Below are 21772 nucleotides of genomic sequence, written 5' to 3'. Positions count from 1 at the left end.
CTAACCAGTGCATACAAGAGCTTAAGACCTCAACCATGGTCAATAACCAAGCGTTCAAGAACTCAAGGATGCCACCGTGGACAACACTTAAGCAATTGCAAGGTTGGAAGGTTAGATTGATCATCTGGTTGTTGAGTTCAACAGAATTGAGAAAGAGGAGCTTCAAAGTCAGGAGATGGCGAGAGGGCAATACATGATTGATGAGGATGACACCAGCAATCCTTATCATAAGCATGTCCAAGCCGCCACCACACGTGGGAGAGAGGAAATTATTGAGGAAATCGTTAATGAGCCAAGTCTTAACGATCCTTTGGGAGAGTGCTTTGCTCAATTTGGATGTGACCTAGACCTAGACAAATTACTTGAGCAAGCTGAGGCCTTATTAGATTCCACTCCTGAGATGCGACCTGAGAATGGGAAAACCACTGAGATATCCTTCCCTAATTTATCTTCATTAGCAGCTGAGCCTCTCATTATTGATAAAAAGGAGGAGTAAGGAGAAAATGAGCAAGTGGAGCACACAAAGCAAGTTGAGCCCCCTTTAACTCCAAATTTGCCCAATGACAAGGAAGTGAGTACTAAAGCCCATTCATTCATCACAATCCCTCTTGAGACACATCATGAACCACAAGCTTCATTTATTCAATGTCTCAAATAGCCATCTTATGCCAAGATTCTCAAAGATCTATGCAAACAAGCGAGCAAATCTAGGAACCATCGTCCTAAGAAGATCCTTCTAAGCAACAAGGTTGGCTACCTAAGATGGCGGAATATCCTTTCAGAGGGCTATGAAATTTTAAAGGGTGGAAGGGATTGGTTGGACATCCGAATGATCGGAGAAAGCGTTGTAAACTTTCTTGTTCATTTTATTTTCCGCATTTCAATTCATGTTTTCTTTTTCCTTTATCATTTTTATTTCTCATTAATTTATTTTCTCTTTTAACAGCAATTGATCTAATGATGCTTGTTCTGTGAGAAAATTTTGCTATTATTTTTTTTTTACAGGTGTTCTGGTCTTCAAGTTTGGAGGACGCCTTGGCCTTTACACACTCCGGTTTCCTCATCTCATGGTATTGTATCTCTTGCCACATTGTGGACAATGTGTCATTTAAGTTTGGGGGTGGAAAAGACATTACTGTCTATTTCTATTTATCTTGTGTTCTTTGTGTTTATTTCCTTCTTTATAAAATAAAAAATAAAAAAAAATAAAAAAAATAAAAAAATAAAAAAATAAAAAAATAAAAAAACTGTGTTATGTTGTTGATTGAGCATGAGTTACACTGTAACTTTGTTTGCATTGCGTTGGCTTGTTTAACATCTTGAACCTATCATCATCATTAGGAATCTGAGTCTTTTGACTCATTTTTGGATTAGAGAGATTTCATATGTTTGAGTTGATCATTACAAGCACATTAGCATAGAATCTGTGAGGTATGAGATTTGAATTGGATAGTGTGTATTTTGAGATTTGTAGGATGAATTTGTTGATGAAACCTTGGCTTAAAAAAAAATTAGTTTGAGTTTCTCATTGAGTAACTAGACCTCTTGCCTCATTAAGCATTGAGTGTTCATGTAAAAATATGTGAAATTCAATATGGTTGATTGTATGGCTGGTTTGGCTTTGTAGCCTTTTTGACTTGAGTCATTAAGCCCTTAGGGATGTCTTTACATCTAGTGTTCTAAAACCATATGGTTTGGGAGTCACTGGCCCAACACTTGGTACATAGGTCAATTAGAAAGCTTAAGGGAGCCGAGCCTTGCACAACCTACACAAAAAAAGAAGCAAATCTTGACTTAAGCCTTGGTTGTTTTCATCTGATAGAATTCTTATGAATTTTGAAGTGAACAAAAACCTTGAGTAGATTGAAGCATCATGATTCTATGTTAATCTCACTTTACACTTAATGGAGCATGTGTTGTCTCAAATTTCCATTTATGAGTGAAGTAATTTTGGATGTCCTGATGATATGATTGTGGTGTTCAGTTTATTAAACCTACTTATGATGTAAACACCATGTGTTTGCTTAGAAGTTCATGTTTGTCAATAACATAGTGCTAAAAATGTTTGTGGGTATCTTAAAATCGCAAAAAAATCTGCGATTTCTATAAGCTGATTAGAGGGTGCTTATTTGAAAAAGTACGAATTTAAAACAAAATCACGATTTTCATTAAAAAGATATTTGGCGCAATAGTTACATTTTTTTGAGCGGGAATGACAAAATACCAAGAATACCCACCTAAAATATATTAAAACCATTCTTTTCTTTCTTTTTTTTTCTTAATCCTTTCTTCGCCCTGTAGCAGTGTGCGTCGTTGTTGTCCATCTCTTTGCCCCTCTACTAGGTAATAATCTCTCCCTAATGTTTACTTTCTCTCTTTATAACTCATTTGCTTTTGTAAAACTTTCCACTGTTTGGTGTTTGATGTTATTTTATGTGGTTTGTATGATTACTGTTCTTTTTTATATATGCACTTATGTTCTTTGACCATTTCTATAGAGTAAAGTTGTGATTTTTTTTTTCAAAATTTTATTTAGATTACCGTGCATGCATACTGATCTGCAATCCATCATAGTATGCAGTGATAGATCATTGTACATGCACAGTAATGTGATAGTGCGTGCACAATAACCTTGTGAGGCTTTTTCTTTTTCTTTTTTTTTTTAAAAATTGTACAGTGACCAAGATGATGATTTTTCTCAGTTCACTGTACACTGCATAGTGATGTGTACAGTGACGATTTTTTATGGCCTTTTTTTTTTTTTTTTTTTTTTTTTTTTTAAAGGTATTGTACAGTAACAATTTGTGATGGATTTTTATTTTTATTTTTTAATGGGTATTGCATTGTAACAGTTGGTGATATTTTATTTATATATATTTTTTTAATAGGTAATAAACAGTGATAATTTTTTATATATATATATTTTTAATGGGTAATAAACAGTTATCAAGTACTAATTTAAATTATTGGTGAATTATGTAACAGTTAAATTTGATAAACATTATTAGTTTAATTTGATGGATTGTTCTTGTATTTTTTATTATATGTTTGTTTGGAATATGTTTCAAGACAAAAAAAATATAAAAACAAAAAAGCATATAGAAACAAGGAATATAGCAATATATAATTGCCTAAGTAGAAAACTCAAAGTTAATGTCGAATTATAAGTCATATTTTTGTTTGCATAGGTATTAAAAATGGAGACTTATAGACACTGTTAGTTATTTACTGTTATAAAGAAATGTCCTTATTGGTAATTTGGTCATGAAACCTCAAGTATATGCTAATGTTATCAAAACACTCAATTGATAAAAAAAGTACTTTTTAGCATGTTTTACCAAATGTCTGTGCGATTTTAAAAAGTAACAATTTTAAAAAAGTAATTTTTAAAAACGCAATTTTTAAAATCGCTTTTATTGAAATCGCACTCTCAAACGGGCCCTTAATCATATATTGACTATTGTAATTTGTTACTTAATTTATGTGTGTGTGTGTGTGTATATATATATATATATATATATATATATATATATATATATTCCCTATATAATTGATCAAGCTAAGCTAATGAGTCCGACGAGCGAGTCGAGTTGGGCTTTATATGAGCGTTAAATAAGCTAGGCTCCCGAGCCTATTAATGAGTCAGGCGAGTAGATCGATCGAGCTTTAAATGAACTAGACTCACGAGCCACTATTGAGCTTTACTAAGCAAGTCGGGTATGTAGTATTAACTAATTGAGCGAGTTTTTATACTAATGAGCGGGTTGCTATAGTATCGAGCTCGAGTTCAGGTCAAGCTTAGCTGAGTGGGTTGTCGAACGACTTGGTTTATTTACAACTTTATCCTTATGATATAATTGTAATTTTAAAAAATGGGAGAATAAGAAAATGACTAAAGACAAAAAAGAAAAAAGAAGGATTTTTCTTTTTGAAACATTATTTGTAAATGTGCGTTGTTGTTACATATACTAAAAAGGTAATTAAAAACTTAAAAAAATAAGTAATAAAAAAAAAAAAAAAAACGAGAAACTGGTTGTAACAGTAGACAAAGTCACAAAAGGCACCCTTGTCCCTTCTCGATCATTCGCACACCAGCTGTGTGTGTCTCTCTCTCTCCATCTGCTCTCATTCCGTCAAACTTAACAATCCAATCAGATCTCTCTCTCACATACCGTGTTTGACCCGCAAACCTCTCCTTCGTCGAAGGATTAGGGTTTCTAGCTATTTCCCGTTTCCAACTTCTGAAATCTCCGCTTCGATTTTCTTCTAATCTCAGTTTCGCGATTCAAACTTGATCCTAGACATAATCTGCTATATGATTTGCTAAATAGGTTCGATCTCCGCCATCATTGCTTTTAGACTCGTTTGTTTTGGTGTTGGGCTTTTTTGTTTTTATTGAAGCTGAAAATGGTGGATTCTGAGAGTCCAAACGGTTCTTCGCCACCGACGGCGAAGAAGTACGGCATCACAAAGCCAATCTCTCTTGCCGGACCCACCGACGCCGATCTTCAGCGCAATATGGAATTGGAAAAGGTAAAGATTCGTTCTGATTTCTTTTCTCTTTGTTGGCTTGGTTAGATTCGGATTATACTGAATTTGCTTATATAAATAATTGACTTTATTGTTCGTAGTTCTTGATTGATTCGGGGCTTTATGAGAGTGAGGAAGAAGCTGCGAGGAGAAAGGAGGTCCTAGGCCGCATAGATGAGGTAATTGATTGGTTTCGTTTTTTTTTCTCACTACCTGTTTGAGGAAAAAAAATGTGTCCGAGATGTTTACATTGGATATGGAGAAGGGAGACCATTTTATGCATTGGTGGATGCTTTAATTGTAAAGAAGTTTTCATTTTGCTGGCTGTGTGAGTTTCAAACTGTTGTCTTATATGAATTAAGGGAAATTGCTGACAGAAATGATGGTAGAAACGCGAGAACAAAACTATTTCTATTCAATCTTTGGTGGATTTACATGCTATGAATGGGGAAATTGGTGATGTCGGCAATGCCTAAAGCTCACTCGATTGGTGGCAGTTAGGTTTTGAAGGGCAAAGCAGTTACTGATTCTTGATTATTTAAATGTTTTCTGGTGGTGGCTGTAAGGTTTTGGAGTTTACCACTAATGTGAATAGGTTATAAGTTGTAAAGGTATTACTAATTGTGTTTTTGTAATTCTAGATGCTTCCTAGCAAAATATATTGTTGTTCAATATTCTGGTTGGAGTTTACCAACCTTTTCTTTTTTCCACTTTATTAAATTTATATAATGAGCTGTTCTCACTTTATAGGAAAAGTGTTAAATTGGCTGTAAGTTGCTCCTATTTTATTGTGTATATAATAGAAGTTTTACAACCTCTTTAATGTGGATACTCTAATCAGTTTCATCTGTATTTATCCATGCATAATTAATTTTACATACATCACTGCTAACTTATCTTGGAGACTAAAAGGTGGCCATTTTAGTTTGTCGATTATGCATTCTTCTATCTTTTCCATGGGATGCATTATCTATTATGAAGTAATATTTGTGACCTAGTTAACCTTTGTTGTAGATTGTGAAAGACTGGGTGAAGCAATTAACCCGCCTGAGAGGCTACACAGATCAGATGGTGGAGGATGCAAATGCTGTCATTTTTACTTTTGGCTCTTATCGTCTGGGGGTAACTATTAGTTCAGTATGCTCATTTTATGATGATAGCAATCCCTTCTGCTTCGTATGTTCTTCTCCTAGGTATATTTGGTTGGGTCTCGCAGATGTCTTTAGAGTTGATAGGTGTATCAATCAAGTGATCTTTGCATGGATAATCTTTTGATTTTCCACTTTTTACTGGAGTATCAACTTAGATCGTATTGAGTTCAGGATTAAGAATTCAGTTACCTGCCAGAATGCAACTATCTTTTTTGGTAGCTTACATCACCACGGAGATATATTTGGAATGGGGAAAACCAAATTCGTCCTTGAAGTACCCTGATATATAAATGGCAAGAAAACTATCTGGCAATTGTTGCTCAATCAATCTGGAGGAAAAAGAGAGGAATGCTTGTTTAGGTAGAATAATTTATCATGATTATGTAGGGTTCATGGGCCTTTGCTTAGCTTGTTACCAGGAGAATGGAAAATCATATTATTATTTCAAAATTGCCAGTTCCTGATTATATGTGGACTTCTGCTAGTAATAACCGAGCTCATTTTTTTTTTTTATGGTTCTTAACTGGTATTTCCTTTCTCATAGTGTGAGCGTGGCAATGCTGGTGGTGGTGGCATTGGAGATGATGATGGTATTATTATTTTAACATCCATGTTGGAATGTTGTTGGGCTTCTGTAATAGGTTGTCCGTGTGTGAAGTAGTACAGTTATCTTAGGCATCAAGTTATTTTGCAATAGTCAGTAATTTCTTATCATTAAACTAATTATGGATAGTGCTGCTGTCCTGAATTTGGTCTTGCTTCAGTTGTTACCTGCCATTGGATCTGGTCTAGCCAAAGACTACAAAATGTTAATCTCTTTAGATTCTGACAATCATGTTGCTGTGTTGTAACACTCTCTCTCTCCTTCTCTTAAGATGCATGCATACACACATAAATGCATGTATACATACATACTATTGATGTCCTTCTAGTGAAAGAACTACTTTTTTTTTTTAAGTACTATATAGCAACAAATTACTATCATGGCAGGTACATGGGCCTGGGGTTGACATAGACACATTGTGTGTTGGGCCATCTTATGTGAATCGAGATGTGAGTCAAATATGATCTTGTCATTCAGTTTTATTGACTTTAGATGCAATTAAGCTTTACCTAATATATGATTGTTCTTTCCCAGGAAGATTTTTTTATTATTTTGCATAATATTCTGTCTGAAATGGAAGAAGTTACCGAGCTTCAGCCAGTCCCAGATGCTCATGTCCCAGTAATGAAATTCAAGTTCCTGGGAATGTCGATCGATCTTCTCTATGCAAGTATATCCCTTTTGGTTGTTCCAGAAGTAAGTTTGGACTGCAGTTTTTTGAGCTGTGATTATATTATTCTCTTTCTCTCTCTTTCTTTTCATTTGAGTACATTTCATAGTAATGTTTATATATTCTATCTCTCTGCATGCCTCATAACCCTTTAAAAGGGCAACCTAATCGTTATGAGTTGCATGATGTTGGTTTCTTCATTTCTTTGGTAAGCTGCGCCTTCTAGAGTTCTGATAGTCACTTGCTTAAGCAACGATTACAGTGACTTTGATTGCTAACTTGGGTTGTATGTGATAACTATAATCTCGATTTTTCAAGAAAATCTTAGGTGTATTTGCTTCCAATTGTATATTTTGATGTGACGTTTTAATTTGATCTTAAATGCCTCCTCTCTTACTTTTTTTTTTTTTTTTTTTTTTTTTTCGGGGGGGGGGGGGGGGGGGGTTTAATGTCCTAAATGTTTCTTATTTTCCAATGCTATAATTTTTCTCCTATCTTCATTTAATGCATGATGAATTAGTTGCTCTCTGCTATGCCATACCCTTTTAGACTGCACTCTTTGATTCGGATTTTGTGATATAAAGGGTGCATATTTGTTGCTTGTGTTGGTTTCTTATCATTATTTTTCTGGAACTAACTTATAAATAGGACCTGGACATCTCACATGGGTCTGTGCTGTACAATGTTGATGAGCAAACTGTTCGAAGTCTTAATGGCTGCAGGGTTGCAGATCAAATTCTTAAACTTGTTCCAAATGTTGAGGTGAACATGATTTATACTCCACCCTGTATATATATATTTATTGTTTTCTGTCTTTAATCCTATATGAAATTGTAGCACTTCCGCATGACGCTCAGATGTCTGAAGTTTTGGGCTAAAACACGAGGTGTTTATTCAAATGTAAGATATGCATGTTTTTATGTTTTCCGTTGCTATCAGCATTTCAATTTACATATCATGGTTTTCATTTTCTCATTTTCTTTTATGTAGGTGACTGGATTCCTTGGTGGTGTAAATTGGGCTCTTTTAGTTGCTCGGGTATGCCAGCTTTACCCCAATGCAATTCCTAGTATGCTGGTTTCTCGGTTCTTCAGAGTTTATACCCAGTGGCGTTGGCCAAATCCTGTGATGCTATGTTCAATCAAAGAGAATGAACTTGGGTTTCCTGTATGGGATCCCCGAAAAAACCCTAGGGACCGATTTCATCACATGCCAATAATAACTCCTGCATACCCTTGCATGAATTCTAGCTACAATGTCTCAACAAGTACTCTTCGTGTTATAATGGAGCAGTTCCACCATGGTCACAGGATCTGTCAGGTTTGAACTTGCTCCTGCCTCCCCCATTCTACCTTCTTATCGGCTTGTCTTCATTTAATTACTGATGCTCTGCCTTTGTGATTTTGTCCACTGATAGGAGATTGAGCTGAAAAAAGCCCAATGGAGCGCTCTCTTTGAGCCATATCTATTTTTTGAGGCATACAAAAACTATTTACAGGTGGATATAGTTGCCGCAGATGCTGATGATTTGCTAGCTTGGAAGGGATGGGTGGAGTCTCGGCTTAGACAACTTACCTTGAAGGTTAAATCTGTCTTTAAGATATTGTTAGGATGCAGGAGTGAACTTCAGTGTGTTATAGGCTACTATTTTTCATGCATTCATTGGTCATTAAATATTTTACATTCTTGAGATGGGAGGTATGGTTATTTTTTCTTATTAGTGCTTTTTCATTCATCACTGTGCAGATAGAAAGGGACACAAATGGGATGCTGCAGTGCCATCCTTATCCAAATGAATATGTGGACGCCTCCAAGCCGTGTCCGCATTGTGCTTTCTTCATGGGCTTGCAAAGGAAAGAGGGTGTTAGAGGTCAAGAAGGCCAGCAATTTGATATTCGTGGAACAGTTGATGAGTTCAGGCAAGAGATCAATATGTACATGTTTTGGAAACCAGGGATGGATATTTTTGTTTCTCATGTTCGTCGAAAGCAGCTTCCTGCTTTTGTTTTTCCTGATGGTCATAAACGTTCTAGATTGTCAAGGCACGTAAGCCAGCAGGCTGAAAAAACTTGTGAGGATGATGTGGGGTCTTGGTCTGGGTCTGCTGAAAGACGTCTCAAGAGGAAAAATGATCCTGAAATGGTAGATGTTAAGCCTGAAAAACCAGAGAAGCGAGTCTCTATTAGCCCACAACCGCCGGAGTTGGCTACTCCAGAAAGTAGTACAAGTAGGTCTGGTGGAGTTTCTCAGGTCAGCTTCAGTGAAGGGGTTAGATTAGAGTGTTTAACTGGGCATGTAGATAGCAAGTCTGAGGTTAGGTCATCCGGTGGACTGTTGGGGAGTGAAGAGGGTATCATAAGAAATCTTGTGCAGATGGGTGAAACTGGTGTTAATGAAAACCGTGTCAACCAGACTGAACAAGCTTTTGTAAGTTCATATAATTCGCCAGAAGTTAGGAATGAGGTAATGGTAACTGAAGCAGTGGAGAAACCTTCACCAGGGAAGGAGTCACCTACTTCATACAAACTACCTAACTCTGTTTCTGGGGAGACATGTCAGATTGGATTGAATGGGGACAAAGTTGGGATAGCTTACATGGAGAGTGCAGAAACTGGATCTACCTGCAGAATGCTGAATTGGACAGAGGATGCTGTTGATGCTGATCAAGAGTTGGCCAAACCATGTAATCAGACAATGGGTAAAGAAAATGCTGAAAGTGTATTAGAACCAAGTTGCAATACACGGAACCTCAGTTGCGAGGTAAGTTTCTCCGTTTGAAGACCTTGGATTAGGCATTGTAGCGGATGGCAATGAGAAAAATGGATGTTCTGGAGATAAGTGAGAGACTCGGGGATCTTTGCAGGGCAATGTATGTGCAGCAGATCCTAATTTGCTTTTGCAAAATGAGTGTTTCAATGTGAGCGAAGTATTTCAAAATGGCTTGTCTGAAGACTTGGAGGTTTTGAATCTAAACTTCTGATCTTTATTGATTTAAGTTTATGCCTTTATAGATATATAATTTCTGGTTTACATGCCCTTTTTTGCCCCAACAACCTGTAAGAGGAAATAGAGGTTTTGAGGTCAACTTTCTTACACCTATCTTCCACCTTTTTTTGTTAGCTGGCTTGCGTACTAATCTTTTCCTTCCTCTCTCTTTCTCTGCTTGGGTCATTTTTAAGAGAGCAAGCCTATTCGTAGGTTCCCATTCGATTCACCTTCATATGCCATAATTCTTATGGAATTTCACAAGTCTATCTTTCTATATTCATTTTATAATGCTAAATTTTTGCACAGACAATCTCCTAACTGGTGCATATGTGGTGGCAGGTCCTGCACCACTATACGTGCTATGTTTCAAGTAACTGTGCATAAGAACCTGACTAAGTTTTGTGTCTAAGGCTCAGATACATGACCCTCCCTTTTTGTTTCTTGTCTCTAATATCTTATTGGGAGTTTTAACTTGTTCTTTGGGCCTTTGTCTTCTAGAGCCAAATATTGCTGCACTCGAGAGTGTTGTAAACTCGGAAGATGGAGCTAGGTCAGAATCTATGCAAGAGCCAGTGATAAGGCATGTTTTTGAAACATCAATTTTTCTTTTAATGCAATCATTATATCTTTATTCTGTTCTGTTTCTTGTGCATGGTTCCTGTATGGCAGGTTGACTCAACTTGGCAGCATAATGTTTGGAAGGTGACTATAATTAAACAGGGAGTCACTTCCATGAAAGGAGCCAGCACCTTGGTAAGTGGCACATTAATTGCTGGCTTTCTTTATGGTTTCTCCAGGTGCACGCTACAAGACATCTTGTGAGCTGGGAGCTCGGATCAGAAATGCAAAGACGTGTACATAGCTTGGCTGTTTGGCATAGATTTTAGGTTTTCGCTGCGGATTGCCGATGAAGCTGAGAACAGTGCAGAAGGCTCTACTAATTTATGAAGTACAAAGGTGCTCTGAAAACTGGTCCTCTGTTCTTTATTTTCCTTTGTGGATGTGGGATGTTTCGTAGCCTTCTGTTGGTGAAAGAATCGTTCGAAATATTTATTCACAAGAGGAAATTGGGCTGCTCTTTTTTTCTTTTTCTTATTTTTTTTGGGGCGGGCGGTGGGGTGCCTTTTCAGGCATTTATAACCCTACATTAACTGTTGTACTTGTTGGGTAGCTTCCACTCTAAGAGTTTTTCCAAACCTTGTAAGTTTGTAGATTTGCCGCCTTGTAAGACAGTTTTGTTGAATCATTGTGGTTTATTTTGCCACCACGTTCTCTCCCTCTCGCAAATTACATATCAGTAATTATCTGGGTATTCTACTCAAGGCACTAGTTGCTATTCCTGTTGATGTTCTTCAAGGTTGGTTTACCAGATGCTATGATTTTTGCAATGTAATTCCATCATCCACAAAGAAATGTGCCTAGAAGTTAGATTTATTGTTGCTGCAATTGATTTGCCAAGTTTGTATCAGGACTCTGCGAAAAAAAGTGGTCCTTTAATTCCTGTATTATATCAAAATTCCTTGGATCTTCAAAGTATCTAAAATCCTTTAGATGTATGACTTGATTTTTACAAGTTCGTGTCGTGCTCTCGAATCCCGGGCACCACTGTATGAGTGAGTGCGTGCAATTCTAAACAAAGTTATCAGCATCTTCCTCGGATACCTTCTGACTCTGCTTGTAACTAGAAAGATATGTAACACTGCCGAGGAGAGGAGCAACATCAAACTCGATTCCCTTCTTTTTCCCTTCACAATCTCTGGGAGGGCCGCAGCGGCAAAGAATCTGCAAAACCTCCTTCATGGAAGGCCGAGTTGAAGGTGATCTCCCAGTACACATGAGTCCTAGCTTAAAAACACTCGACATCTCTTCCAAGTAACATGGTTTCTTGATTTCATTGTCTAGGGCATCAATAATAGGCTTTCCTTCCTTGTAGTACCACCATGACCATTCCGCTAGGCTCATGTGCTCGTCTCCGCTTTTGGCATCTCTTCCGGTAGTGAGTTCGAGCAGTACAACTCCAAAGCTGTATATGTCGATCTTCTCATTCACCTTCGATGTATAAGCGTACTCTGCAATGCAAATCACACGTTCAACAATTGTAAAGTAGTTGTACATGTAACAATACTCATTTTAGATAAGACTTAAAGATTGCTCTTACCTGGGGCGATGTAACCGATAGAGCCTGCGACGATGGACATCGTTTGGGGCTTTCCATACTTATCCAGAATCCTGGCCAGCCCAAAATCTGCTATGCTTGCCTTAAACTCAGAATCCAACAAAATGTTGCTGGACTTGACATCTCGATGGATGATCGGAGGAGAGCAGTCATGGTGCATGTAATATAGGCCTTGTGCTGCCCCAATTGCAATCTGCAACCTCTTTGGCCAATCCAAGATCATATGATGCATTGGATTCATCCCTGCCGTTGATTTCCTCTTCTTCCCATGGAGCCATTTATCCAGACTTTGGTTTTCCTTGTACTCGTACACAAGAAGCTTTGTGTCCTCGCTCGAAAAACAGCACAACAATTTCACTATATTCGAATGCCTAATCGTGCCCAACACTTGAACCTCCGCCATGAATTCTTTCTCCAGCTTGTGATCTACCTTCTTGTCACTCCAAATTCTTTTCACAGCAACAAATTCGCCCGGACGGTCGGTGGCAATCCGGTATACCTTCCCCGACCCACCGCTTCCTATACGGTTATTTTCCGTCAAATTCGATAGAATGTTCAATTGCCTGAAATCCAATCTACGGAACGACGTAATCTTCCATGTTTCCACATTCCGTCCGCGCTTTTTCGTCCGGCAGCCTCTCAACTTATACAGGGCTAATGAAACGGATACTAGGAAAACTATAACGGCAAGAACAATAATCATGGCAACGTAGGTAGAGGACAGTTTGTTGGAGCTACCAAGTTGAGTAGTGTAACAGCTTGGAATGCCTGGAATTGGATTATCAGCACATAGATTGGGATTGTTGAGGAAGCTATTTTCATAGTTTTCAAACTGATATGGGATCTTTCCAGATAGCTGATTGGAGGACAAGTTGAGTGAAGTAAGCCTCAAATTGCCAATTTCCGGTGGGATTTCACCGGAGAATTGGTTTTCCGATAAGTCCAAATAAAGGAGGTTAGGTAAAGACGCAACCACGGCAGGGATTTGGCCGGAAAGCTTGTTTCTTGAGAGGTTTAAAGTAGTCAACGATTTCCATGAGATGATCTCCGATGGGAGTTCGCCAGAAAGTTGATTACCATCCAGCAAAAGAGAATTAAGATGAGGAAGACTTGTTAATTCCACTGGAATTTTCCCCGTGAGCAGATTGTTGCTTGCCTCAAACACAACCAAGTTCACCCAGGACGAGACTCCAACAGGAATTTGACCTGAAAATTTGTTGTTTCCGATTTCTAGCCTCGACAAATTCTTAGCAAACTTACTTGGAAGCTCGCCGGAAAACGAGTTGCCAGTTAACATCAAGCTTGATAGATTCAGCGATGTCCAAAGACCAGAAGGAATCTCACCGGAGAAGTTGTTTTCTTGAAACTGAACCGTGTGCAAAGTAGTACAATTTCCAACCCATTTCGGCAGTTCTCCGCCAAAATTATTAGAAAAAGCAGTAAGTCCTTGCAAAGCGCCTCCATCGCATAAATGTTGAGGCAATTGACCGCTTAGTTGGTTTCCCGAGACTTCAACTGCTTCGAGCTTCGAATGCAGGCCTAGCTCCGCCGGCAAATTTCCGGTCAATTTGTTGCTAAAAACTCGAAAATCAATCAGTCCCGGAAGTTTGCCTAAACTTGTTGGGATTTCGCCGGTAAGTTGATTAGTAAACAAACTCAATAGTTTCAAATTTTGTAACTTGCCGAAATCTTCCGGAATTGAACCTCTCAAATTGTTCATAGAAAGATCAATTTCGATCAAATTTGTCGATTCAACCAATCTGGGTATCTCCCCGGACAATCTATTATGAAAGAGATAAACATAGCTTAAATTCTTCAACAAAAACAACCCACTAGGAATCGCACCTACCAAATTGTTCCTTGCTAAATTCAAGTGCTCCAGGCTCGAAAGACTGGAAATGTTCTCTGGGATTCCTCCGACCAAATTTGTCATAGTCATCCACATAAACCTCAACTTCTTCAACCGTCCAAAATCTACCGGTATCGGCGCCGGCACAAACTCATTATAGGCCATGATCAGAACTTCAAGATTGGACAAGTTCCCGATTTCCCTTGGAAACGTGCCGTTGAACTCATTTTGATAGAGCATCAACGTGTGTAGCTCCGGCAGGCTCCCTATCGCCTTTGGGATATCGCCGGAGAAATTGTTCGCGCCAAGGTCTATGTACTGGAGAGTCGGAATCCGGTCGATGTCGTCCGGGATTGGGCCGACAAAATAGTTCTGGGAGAGGTCAAGAATTTTGAGCTTGGAGCAATTGTATAGGACTCTCGGAAACTCTCCGGGGATGTAATTATAAGTGAGGTTGAGGACGTTGAGGTTCCTGAGGTCACAAATAGTTGCCGGGATTTTGTCGGTGATGTTTTTGTCACAGAGATTGATTCCGGTGACAGTGCCGTTGGCGCATATGATCTCCGGCCAATCGCAAGGCGAGGATGAGGAGTTCCAGGACTGGATGGACGGTGGATTACCCCACTGCTGTTTAACGTTCAGCAGGGTGGCTCGTTCGGAGTTCAGGGATTGTGAATTTACTTGGAGGAGTACGGGGATGAGGATGAGGAGCAGAAGGAGGAGTGGGGTTTTGGGAAATGTGAGGGGTAGTTTGGACATTTCTGGTTGCTCCGGCTGAGTAGTGTATTGCCGGGAAAAGGGTGGGCAACGGTCAAATATCAAACGTGGTTTGCGGAGAGATATTTGGGGTCTTGGGATTTAAATCCGATTGGGTGGGCAGTGGGAGTCTGCGGTCAAACGGTAACGTTTTCTGTTCAAACACGGATCCATATTTAAAACATGTTGAGGTCTATCAAAACTCCACCTAAACAATGAATACTCGGACTCTTGACTACTTTTTGACATACACTAGAAATAGAGGAAATATATGGGATAATTATCAACATATTTTTTTAAAATTTAAGGAAAAGTTTACGTACCCCTCTCAAATTATTACTTTAATTGATAATATTCTTCAAAATTTAAATTATGACAATGTTCTTCCAAATTATTAAAATATTATCAATATCCCTTCAAATGATGAAACTACTCTTAGTAAAATTAAAAAAAAAAAAAAAAAGAAGTAAAGTTCACGTACCCTTTTAAACTACTACCAAATTGACAATATCCTCCAAACTTTTAATTGTGACAATGCCCTCCTTAAATTAGTAAAACATTGTCAATGTTTCTCCTATTGACGAAACTACTCTTAGTAAAATAAAAACAAAAAAAAATACTAAAACTTCTAGAAAAAACCTAAAAGATTTATTTTATTTTGTTTTTTAAAATTTTATTTTAAAATAAAAACTTCCGTTTAAAAAAAAAAAAAAAATTTACTATTAAAAAAAAAATCGTTTTTTAAAACAGAATTAAAAAAAAAGAAAAATCGTTTTTTTTAATAAAAATTTCCCTTAAAAAAATTTAAAAAATTTTGTTTTAAAAAATATTTTTTTAATTAAAATTTTCGTTTTAAAAAATATATAAAAATAGCCCTATAAATTCGAAAAAATATAAAAAATATATATATTTTTTATATTTTTTTTCGAATTTATAGGGCTATTTTTGTCTTATTGAGAACTATATATGAACATTTTTATCTTTTTACTAGTTAGTCATAGGGGGACATTAACAATGTTTTGGTAGTTTAGGAGGGGACATTGTCACATTTAAAAGTTTGAAGGGATATTGTCAATTGGGTGATAGTCTGAGAATGGTATTTAGACTTACCCTAAAACTTAATTAGAAACTGATGTGCCATATCTTTACTTGAATTATATATTTATTATTCTCTTGTTTTTTTAATGAGAAGTAAAATTTCATTAAAACTAGAAAAACAAATAAAATAAGAAGAAGTATATAGGAAAGGGGTGGGAGATGACAACAAACATATTACAGTGTTAAAAAAAAAAAAAGAAAAAAAGAAAAAAAGAAAAAAACTGGAAATGGGCAAATAGTTGGTCTGATATTCCAATATCTTCTTGACCTAAAGGCCAAGAAGAAAATAAATCAATATATGATTCGGTTTATGAATGGCAACTGATGACAGCTGAATTGAATTATGATATTAGGCCAAGAGGAAGGTATCCAAAATATATTTAGAACATATATGAATGCATTCTAATATCCCTCCTTAAAACTCATGGTTGTAACGTAAAAGCCAACTTAAATTTGGAAACAAGATAACAGAGACATCCAGTAGATGTGCTTATTTTTTATTTTTTATTTTATTTTATTTTTTTAATTGAATAAGCAGTAGATGTGCTTTGATGAACACATTAGCTAGTTGAGAAGTCAAAGGCAAAAAGTTTCATGCTAGAGATGGTAACTTACAAAATGGTAGCTGATCTCAATGTGTTTGGTGCATTTGTGAAGACATCATTATGAGCAATCTAAAAAAAAAACTGCACTTCAGTTACCACTAGTGCCAGTGGTTAAAAGAAATCTTTAAAGTGGTTGAGCACGTACTAGGGCATGAGTTTAACTCTCCGTAATGAAGAATCACTCACACATGCCTGATTAGTATTAAATGCATTGAGTCCCATTGATATCAAGGTGGAGTTGGGTCAGGAGGCTATGTCTTAATTGGTCATGAAGGAGTGCTTACGATTCACGCTGTCTATGCTACTCTTGAGCAATTTCTAACGGGCAAGTATTACTATGGTCATGCCCAGCTAAAGTAGATATAGTTCATAATTGGTCGCTCCTGTCTGCCCTTTTGTTCAAAAAGAACTGCACTTCAGTTGTCAAAATATAAAAGACCTAGATGTCTAAGGGACACCCCAAAACCGACCATTGGGGTGCTAGGGATGGAACAATAATTTCTTATTGGGAGGGACCAATGAATTAATGATGGGCCAAATCTAATTTTGATAGAGATTAAAAATTAAAAACTATAAATTTAAAAGGGTGGAATCGCCCCCCTTTGAGCCATCTCTTTTGACCAAATGTAATTGGGTAAAAATCAAAGTTCACAGGCCCAAAAGTACTCTCTTCGTCGGCAAAGTGATTTTTGTGTCTTAGATGCTTATGTGATGCTAATGATTGATTATGGCTTTATTTTGATTTCTACGATTTTTGACGTCCCAGAGAGGCAAAGTTGATATTGGGCATGCGGAGGGATCTTTCTGTTTCTCGTGAGAACCATTTTGCCATTTTACTTTTATTTTGTTAGGGTATTGTTGTCATTTGAGATAAATTGCAATTTTTGATAATTTGAATGACATTGATGCAATCTCTAGTTAGACAAAACATTACAGATTAAGGCTCTGTTTATTTCGTCGTAAAATGACTTACAAAAAATGTTTTTCGTATTTTAGGGTGTTAGGTGCGACGTAAAATATTAGTCAAAAGAAAATATTTTCCCTTTAACCAAAAATTCTTTTTTAATTTTTAGAAAACGATTTCTATTTTTGAAAACCGTAAACCATTTTCCGATTTTGAGCATTTCATTATCAAATTGACATACCCTGCAAAGGCCTGCTCGGGACTTGAGTGAGACTCACCTGAAACTCGCTCAGGACCCGCCTAGGACTCGACCAGACCTGCTCGTGGCTCGCCTGAGACCCGACCGGACCTGCTTAGGACCTGAGATCTAGCAAGACCTGCTCGAATTTTGGGCTTACAATTTCTTTTCTTGCTAGAAATTAACATTTTTATTTTGTAATTATTTTAATCAATTTATTATTATTATTATCAAAAATTGATCAAAGATTGATTAAAAATAATACATATCATCTTGATAAAAAAAAAAACGAAAAGAAAAAAGAAAGTGGTTTGAGCATTAATCTTTCTTTAAATGGATTTGGATTTATTTATTTCGATAACGTTTGTTGTGGACTATGTTGTATTTTATTCCTCAGTCAAACTTTCAAAAGAAAATCTTCTAGAAAATTTTTAAGCCGCTTTTTGTATGTCAATACCACTTGTCTTATAAGAATAATCGTCCACGCTGGCCTGTTGCTCTAGAAGGCACTTCACCATCCGAACTTAAAATAAATATAAAAAAAGAGAATTATAGACAAATTAGTTTTCTTTATTCGTATCAAATCGGCTTCCATATATAGGGTCCTCCTCTTCTTATATTTTGAAAATTGAAATTAAAAAAATCAGGATCTCTCGTACATATTGCATTTAGGTCCCAAGTTGCTAGATTTTAAACCTAGGATGTGTTTGTTTCTATGTAAAATACATTTTTAGTGTACTAGTTAATGAAAAATAATTTTTTGGTCAACAATAATTTTTTCAAGTTATAGAAAAAAAGGGTTATGATTAAGATGTATAAGCCATTAAGGGGCGTAAACCATTTTTCAAAACTTGTTTTTTCTTTTTCCTGTACTTTTCAACTTTGAGTAATGTTAGAAATTTTTCTTATGTCCCTATCTATATATATATATATATATATATATATATATATATAGTGTGGGCAAAAAATACTAGTTAATGAAAAATAATTTTTGGGTCAACAATACTTTTTTCAAGGTATAAAAAAAAAGGCTTATGATTAAGATGTATAAGCCATTAAGAGGTGTAAACCATTTTTCGAAACTTGTTTTTTTTTTATTTTTTTCTCTTTTCTATACTTTTCAACTTCGAGTAATGTTAGAAGTTTATCCTATGTCCATTTAAGAATAAGAAGAACTTTTAAAATTACTCATTCAACCTCACCTATTTTCACAAAGAAACTCAGTCCCCCAGTCTCTCCGGTGTCACTCCATTTGTCTTTCACCTCCTATCACCCGAAATCCATCCCAATCCCCACACCGGAGGTTGACACATAAAGGAATCCAAACATCCCTTCCGCTTGGCACTATCATGTAAAAATATTTTTCTTCGGAAACCATTTATTGAAAACAAATACAACCTAAAAGAGAAAATTCATTGTGTTAGTAAAAGGGTAAATTCCGGTTCACACAAATTACGGATAATAGACTCCTTTAATTGGAGTGTTTTTAATACTTGTTCATCTACAACAGGAGAATCAATAATATTAGGAAAAAAATATAAAAAAGCCCACTAAACTACCAGCTCTTTGTAATATAGCCCCTTAATGTTTAAAATGTATTAAAGTAGCCACCAAACTACCAAAATGTATCAAAAAGACCACTTATTTTTTTATATTCCTATAATATCCCTATTCTTTTAACAAACAAAATAATAAAATAATTGTAAAAAAAACCAAAAAATTAGTGAAAAATACAAACAAAAAAAAAACAATGGGCGAATAAATACAAAAAAAAAAAAAGTTTTTTGAAATAAATAAATAATTAGTTACTATAGTTGGTCTAAATTAAAATTTGCTTCATGACATATTAAAGTAAAATCAATGGACGAATAAAAACAATTTTTTAACAGAATTTGACTCCAGGGACTAAATTGTTTTTTTTTTTGGAATATCTCAAGAACCGTACTTTTGATTTTATTTTAATACAATATGAATAATCACTGTAGTTGGCCTAAATTATTTATTTATTCCAAAAACTTTTTATTTATTTATTCGTTCATTGATTTTTTTTTTTTTTTTGTATTTTAAACAAATTGTTGTTGTTTTTTTTTTTTTTTTTTACAATTATTTTATTATTTTATTTGTTAAAGAATATAGGTATTATAGGAATATAAAAAAAAAAAAGTGGCCTTATTGATACATTTTAGTAGTTTGGGTACTACTTTAGTACTTTTTAAACATTAGTGGATTATATTACAAACAACGGGTAGTTTGGGGAGCATTTTTATATTTTTCCCATAATATTACTTTTTAGGGATTACAAAATAACTAGCACATCTCTCACTGAATCTCATACAATCACTCTTATGCCCATTTTCTTATTATGAATATCTATAGCAGTATCCCAATTAGCTGTCCAGCAATAGCAAATCACTATTTCTCCTCCTTCATTCTGGTGGATGGTCTTGTATTACTTTGTGTTTTCAAAGCAGACAAGAGTTAGGTTCCGACTAAATTTAGTCGCAGCTATGGGTTCCACATGGATCCAAAAGTCAAATTTAACTAATATAAAGTTGGAAAAAAAGAAGAAGAAAAGAAATATAAAGTATAAGAAAGAAAAAGAAGTGTCAATTACGCAATCAAATGTCTAAAGAGAAGGCACAACTTTTCTACGATTTCGGTCACTCTTCTCTTCTCCTCACCTTCCCTAATATTTTTGGCTTCAATCTAGAAGGAGTTACACTGAATTTTCAATTTGAAGAATACGACAATCAGTCTGAAGTCATTTTACTTATTTATTATTATTATTATTTTTCGTTAAGGTGAATATAAAGAAAGTTTGTACCAGTTTATTAGCCTATAAAAATGTTATGTGCCTATTTGTATGTGAGATGCGCATGCATTTTTAATAGCAATACAAAAACTAAAATAAAATTTATTAAAAAAAAAATGTGATTTTCAATGTGCATCTTATATGTAAATGGACACATGACATTTTTATAAATTAAATTGGAAGAAGTTTCTACAACCCAGATTAGAAAACTTTGTAAAATATTATCTCTGCATAATTAATGTTGAAGTAATGGTTAAGTGATTAAATTTACCTCTTTCTACTAGCTTAAGCTTTTAGGATGAATGGTAGTTAACATGGTATTAGAGTCAAAGGTCCTGGATTGAACCTTGACTCCGTCAATTCACCCCCCATTTAATTAAATATTTTACATGTTGGATTTCACCTATTAAAAGGGAGTTTGAGCCCACACGTGAGGGAGAGTGTTAAAATAATGGTTAAGTAATTAAATTTACCTCTTTCTATCAGCTTAAGCTTTTTAAAAAAGTAGTGATTTAGCACTTAAAATACTAGATGACCGTAAGAAATCCATATGAGAACATATTTATTTCACGGAAGAAGCCATAAGGTTTTGGCTATATATAGCTTGATGTTGCTGAGATAGAAAATTTCAAGAACTGGAGTGGATCTTTTATGCCGCAGCCAAGTTGAACATGGAATTTGGCTGCCGCATCAATTACAGAAATTGGCACTACGCTTCGCTAGGGTCGTTTCTCTCTTATTTGGGTTCGTCTTTTGTTTATTTTCATGTTATTCTGATTTCCATGAAAAGGGTTGTAGTCGATGTTGGACTTTATTTCTATGTTAATTCTATTTCCATGTACGAGTCATATTTCCGTGTAAGGGTCGTGTAGCTAGTGAGCCTTATTTCCGATGTTAGTTTCTATTTCCTTACGAGATGATGATGAAATTCAATTTTGGAATTTCTTCATGACGGTTGCAAAAATGTCATGACGAAGAGAATAACTTTTATAAGGTTTTGGCACAAACCAAGACCTTTGTGCCTACCAATAAGAGGCTGACACCTCATCTTGGAACAAGATAATAAAATGAGAACAAAACACTTGATCATACCAAATTTAAACCCTAATAAAACTCTTCATTTACTTTTCACATTAACCATCCATCACGCCGCCGCTGCGCCACTACCCATGCTGGCAACTTATCCTCTCTCTCTCTCTCTCTCACACACACACACATCTACCCCCAAGCTGCACCACCCACCACGCCGACGCCGCCACCGCTGTGAACTAGATGCTGGACGCCACCACCCATGCCGGTAAGTTATATATATCTCTCCCTCTCATCAACCGCCCAGGCCACCGGATCTCTTAACTTCCTCTCTTTCTCCGAATCTACCGCTCAACCATTGA

General features: G+C 36.0%; 2 protein-coding genes across 2 annotated transcripts; one reads left to right on the top strand and one right to left on the bottom strand.

Moving 5' to 3' along the window:
• The first annotated feature begins 4102 nt into the window (after positions 1-4102).
• On the top strand, positions 4103-11216 carry PAPS2 (poly(A) polymerase 2). Its single transcript, XM_059605713.2, has 13 exons — positions 4103-4533; positions 4632-4709; positions 5545-5652; positions 6672-6734; positions 6820-6981; positions 7604-7717; positions 7793-7855; positions 7946-8275; positions 8373-8537; positions 8702-9715; positions 9819-9914; positions 10442-10523; positions 10741-11216. The coding sequence occupies exons 1-12, from the start codon at positions 4408-4410 to the stop codon at positions 10472-10474; spliced, it is 2352 nt and encodes a 783-aa protein (XP_059461696.2). The 5' UTR covers positions 4103-4407; the 3' UTR covers positions 10475-10523; positions 10741-11216.
• LOC132190673 (kinase family with leucine-rich repeat domain-containing protein) lies at positions 10832-14761 on the bottom strand. The gene is made up of 2 exons (XM_059605711.2): positions 12102-14761; positions 10832-12012 (listed from the first exon to the last, which is right to left on the bottom strand). The coding sequence occupies exons 1-2, from the start codon at positions 14725-14727 to the stop codon at positions 11573-11575; spliced, it is 3066 nt and encodes a 1021-aa protein (XP_059461694.2). The 5' UTR covers positions 14728-14761; the 3' UTR covers positions 10832-11572.
• Between the last annotated feature and the right edge of the window lie 7011 nt (positions 14762-21772).

The sequence above is a fragment of the Corylus avellana genome, chromosome 9 (genome assembly GCF_965113065.1).
Source record: "Corylus avellana chromosome 9, dhCorAvel1.hap1.2, whole genome shotgun sequence".
Classification (NCBI taxonomy): Eukaryota; Viridiplantae; Streptophyta; class Magnoliopsida; order Fagales; family Betulaceae; genus Corylus; species Corylus avellana.
The sequence above is the reverse complement of the archived record's forward strand: the minus strand, read 5'-3'. Positions and strand labels throughout refer to the sequence as shown.